The following is a 4656-nucleotide window of genomic DNA, read 5'->3' as shown; positions in this document are numbered from 1 at the left end:
GGGGGGAGGGTTTGCTGCGTCCCTGGCGGGGGGGCGTGCGTGCACGTGGGCGTGTCCCCCCGTGGAAGCTCCGCGGGCTGTGTGAGCTGCTGGGCACGCCGCCGGGGCGCAGGACACCGCGAGTGCCCCCGGGTGCTGGGGGGGGGCTGCAGCGTGGGGGTGTGGAGCAGAACTGTGGGGGCTGTGCTGCAGGTCAGATGCTGCATCTCTGTGCTGAGGGGGCGCTGCCCCCAGCCCAGCATCCCCGCTCCTGCTCTGTGCCTGCCTGGGCCCTGGCCGTGCTCCACGGGCACCTCCACTGCTCCCGGGGATGCTGCTGGGGCTTGGCCCCCCCTCAGCCCTGGCCCCGGTGTCTGGCAGGGCGGATCTGGTTGGACAACGTGAATTGTGCTGGAGGCGAGAAGAGCATTGGGGACTGCAAACACCGGGGCTGGGGGAACAGTGACTGCAGCCACGAGGAAGATGCAGGTGTCATCTGTAAGGATGAGCGTATCCCAGGCTTCAAGGACTCCAATGTAATTGAGGTGAGGAAGCTGCTGGCCAGGATGGCAGCTGGTGCTGCCCAGCATCCCGCAGAGCCAGTTACCAGGTGCCCTGCTGTGGGACAGCCCAGCCTGGCCTCAGGCCTCCCTGAGCAGTTGGGAGGCAAGGACTCTGTCTCATGCTTCTGCAGCCTGTTTTCTTTCTCCTGCCTGCCAGGGACCCTCAGTCCCAGACCTGCTCCTCCACCTGCTGTTCTCTCTCCCTCTGTCTCTCTTCCAGGCTCTCTGTTTCTCAGACCAGCTCCAATGGCTGCCCTTGTCTTCCTGGCTGGGGCCTCTGTCTCCCGCAGCTGCTGTGTCTGTGGAGGATGATGTGGCTGGGGTGTGGGGACATGGCTGAGGTCTGGGCATGAGATAGCAGGTCTCTTGTGAGGTGACAGGGCCCGGGGCCATGTCCTGTGGGCTATGCCCAGTGTCCTGGCCCCCCCATGGTGCTGCCCTGCTCTGGGGGGTGCCTGGGTGTGGAGAGGTCTGGGCACTCCCCCTCTGTGTGCAGGGTCCCAAGGTGACAGGACAGCAGCACTGGCTCTCCTGGCTGTGTTCCCAGGAAGATGCACCCCAGAGTTCAGGGGGATATGAGGTGCTGATGGGGTTATGTCCTTGGCCGCCCAGGGCTATCAGATGTGTTCTGCAGGGACACAGGACCCAGTTGTCCCCATTCCCCACCTGGGAGTGGGGACTGCATCCCCAGCAGGTGCCAGCATCCTTGGGGCATCCCTGGGACAGGACAGGCAGGGAGCCAGGGCAGTGGCACACGGTGCAAGCCAGGCTGATCTGTGCCCTGCAGACTGAGCAGAGCCAGGGGGAGGAGGTTCGTCTGCGGCCAGTGGTGTCCGGGGCCCGGAGGCTCCTGCCGGTGACCGAGGGCATTGTGGAGCTGCGCTACAAGGATGGCTGGGCACAGATCTGTGACCAGGGCTGGGACAGCCGCAACAGCCGCGTTGTCTGTGGCATGATGGGCTTCCCTGCAGAGAAGAAGGTCAACAGGAACTTCTACAAGTGAGTGAGGCCATAAGGGAGCCCACATGGCTGGGTGTCAGAGCAGAGCTGGGGGCATGGGGCTGGGGCAGAGCTGGGGACGGTGCCAGGGACATAAAGTAGTGCTGGGGACACGGAAGGGGCCATGCTGGTGGGTGTTTTGGCTCCCCGGCATCCCTCCCATCCCTGCTGCTCACCAGTTCTATCCCCAGATGGCCATACAGGCACTTGCTAAGCAAATCAAGGAGCCATGGCATGGCTGGGGGACCATGTCCACCCACCTGCCCCAGGCACTACTGCAGAGGCTGCTCCAAGAGGGCAACTTTTGCTCCCTGGACGTGTTACACGTCCACATTTCCCTCGGGTGCAGAGTGTGAGGGTTCCCGATTTGAGGGGATGTTTGTGGCCGAGCCAGGCAGGGATGATCCAGCGTGGCCTGAGTGAGGGGCCCAGGGCTGTGGGCATGGACACACTGCCCATGGCGTGGTGCCCAGGTGCTGCCCAGCACTGGCCGTGCCCCTCACCAGGCAGCGCCATGTTGCTCCTGCAGGCAGCTGAAATGCGCAGCCAGGAGGAAGGGCTGGAGCCCCAGGCTGGGCCACAGGTAAAGGGCCGGGTGCCCCATCTGCTGAGCCCTGGGCAGAGCTGGGCTGCCTGGCCCCACCGATCCCTGCTGTCGGAATGGATCCTGGTGCACACGGATCCGGACGGAGCAGGCCAAGGGCCGGGGCTGTGCTAGGCAGGCAGCAACCCCACCCTGCTGGGATCTGCTGTGCATGCCAGGGTGCCCTGTTCCCTACGAGAGACAATCTCTCTCCCAGGCCGCCCATGCCCCAGCAGAGCAGCCCCCATCCCACACACCAGGCAGGACTGGGGGTCAGGATGCCCTGGAAGGCATGGAGGCATCCTGCATGCCTGCATGGAGGCATGCCTGGAAGGCATGGAGGGCTGTGGCATCCTGTGCTGCAGCCCCACTGAGACCAGGAGGCCTTGGAGTGGAGCCGTCTCTCCTGGCGGACAGGGAGGGAGAGATGTGGAGATGGGCTGCTTTCTGCAGGAAGCAGCAGTGGGGAAGCTGGAAAGGCTGAGCACCCTCCATTCCCTGCAGGGTGGGCTGGCAGGGTGGGCTGGTGCAGGCAGGAGAGCCTGTGCTCAGGGGTGCCTGGCTCCGGGGGGATGGGCACGGTGTGGCAGGTCTTGTCCTCAGTGCTGCATCTGCTCAGGGTCTCTTGCACCCTCTGCCCACTCGCTCTTGCTGCTTTTCCACCTGTCCCAAGGGACAGTCAGCATCCAGAGCCCATCCTCACTGGGCTCAGGGGTGGCACCTCTCGCCTGAGCCCATTGCCACACAGAGAACTTGCTCTATCCCCAGCACACGACCTTGCCTGGTCCTACCACCTTCCCTGGTGCCAAAGGTGCCCCACATTCTGGACCTATCCCGAGCTCTTTGTTGTGACCTTCCCCAGCTCTATCCCCAGTAGGCATCCTCGCCAGCTCCTGCATCTGTGCCTGCACTGGTGATGGAGACACAGACAGGGTCAGGCCTTGGGGTCTCCTCAATCCCTTGCTCACAGGTCATGCTCACTCAGGGTCTTGTCACGTGTCTGCTTTTGTGCTGACTGGTTTTGTGCCCCTTTTCCAAGGTGTGGGCATTACCCCTGGAGCACTGGGGTTTGCTCCCTTTCCTCTGCCTGGAGCAGGAGTTGTCTCCTGAAGCCACAAGCTGATTTGTCAGGGCTGAGCCATTTGGGGCTGCATAGCTGCAGTCATATGTGGGGTCACAGGCTGATCCAGGCTGGAAGGGACCTTGGGACATCTCGATCCAACCCTCTGCATGGAGCAGGGCCAGCTTTGGGACAGCCCAGGACTTAATTGAGTTAAACCTCTGAGGATCCCACAGCCTTGTGGCCTCTACTCCAATGCTGAACAGCCCCCGTGGGGAAAGAGCTTTCCTTACACTAATCATGCCTGTTTTCTCTCATGCTTTTCCCCTCCCATGACTGGAATATCCAGGCTCTGGCTCCTGACAGACCCTTCAGGTGCAGATCGGCTGCTGCTAGAGCCCCCTGAAGTCATCCCAGCCCCAGGTTGGAGCAGCTCTGCACCCCCAGCTGTCCCCCAGCCCCTTAGTCTCCGTGTCCCCCCAGGGCTTCCACCACTTCGCTGGTGTCTGTCTGGTCCTGGGGGCCCAGGGCTGGGTGCAGGATCCCTGTGTGGTTCAACTGGGCGCTGGTGTCCTTGGCCGGACATTGGGCTCCAGTCGCTGGCAGCCCCGTGCTGTGTCCTGGGGCTGGTGGGGCTCTGCAGGCCCAGCTGCCAGCCTCGCTTTTGTCTTGTCCCTGGCCAGTGTCCATCCCCTGCCCTGGTCTGGAACACCCCACTCCTCACTCCTTGTGGTCCTTGCAGTCTTGTCCCTGCTCAGCATCTTCCCCCCCTGAGTGCAGCAAAGCTCTTGAGCGTGTTGGGACCAAACCCAAATGAGATGTGTGCCAGGCCTGGAGCTGCCTCCTTCCCCACTCCCTCAGGAAGCTCCCTGTGCTGGCAGTAGGTCCTTGTGAGCCTGCAGGGGCAAAAGGGAGAGCACCCACCTGCGCTGCTTGCTTGGTGCTGTGCATCCTGCTCCCCTGGGAGCACGGGGCAGGGATGTTGTCTGGTGTCTGAACGAGCACGTGGACACACCCCACTTGTACCCGACAGATCAAATCGTTGCCAGTGGTGTTTGATCTGCTGTGTGACAAAGCCACACGGATGTTGCTGCATCCGGTGCAGTTTCCTGGTGGGCTGTGGGCGTTTGTCACATTGCTGACAGCAGATAATGCCGTTGCATCCATGCATGACATTGAGGGGATGTGCATGAGTCTTCCTGGGGTTACCGCGTGCCCGGTTCAGTCTGCAGGGACAGGCTGTGCTCCCTGTGTCACCGCAGCTGCCAAAGATGACAGCCTGAGGCCGCGGGCTCCTTCACAGTTGTTCTGTTTTCCAGGCTGGCCTCCAAATCTCAGCCTAAACAAAAGCGCAGGGAGGACGTAGGGTCTAAGAAGAGGTAAATGGCTCCAGTGTAGAGCCTGAGCACCAGGAGCCCCGCCCAGTGCCGCCGGGGCCCGGCGTGTCCCCGTGGTGATGGGGAGTGGGGCAG

General features: G+C 62.6%; 1 protein-coding gene across 1 annotated transcript in view; it reads left to right on the top strand.

Annotated features, from left to right (window-relative positions):
- Positions 1 to 4656, top strand: part of LOXL3 (lysyl oxidase-like 3) — a 15959-nt gene that overhangs the window by 6127 nt on the left and 5176 nt on the right. Inside the window, 4 exon segments of the mRNA XM_010008182.1 lie at positions 361 to 524; positions 1330 to 1541; positions 2071 to 2124; positions 4504 to 4576. Of these exon segments, the coding sequence (XP_010006484.1) occupies positions 361 to 524; positions 1330 to 1541; positions 2071 to 2124; positions 4504 to 4576 (503 nt within the window).

The sequence above is a fragment of the Chaetura pelagica genome, unplaced genomic scaffold (genome assembly GCF_000747805.2).
Source record: "Chaetura pelagica isolate M959 unplaced genomic scaffold, ChaPel_1.0 scaffold872, whole genome shotgun sequence".
NCBI classification, from domain to species: Eukaryota; Metazoa; Chordata; class Aves; order Apodiformes; family Apodidae; genus Chaetura; species Chaetura pelagica.
The sequence above is the reverse complement of the archived record's forward strand: the minus strand, read 5'-3'. Positions and strand labels throughout refer to the sequence as shown.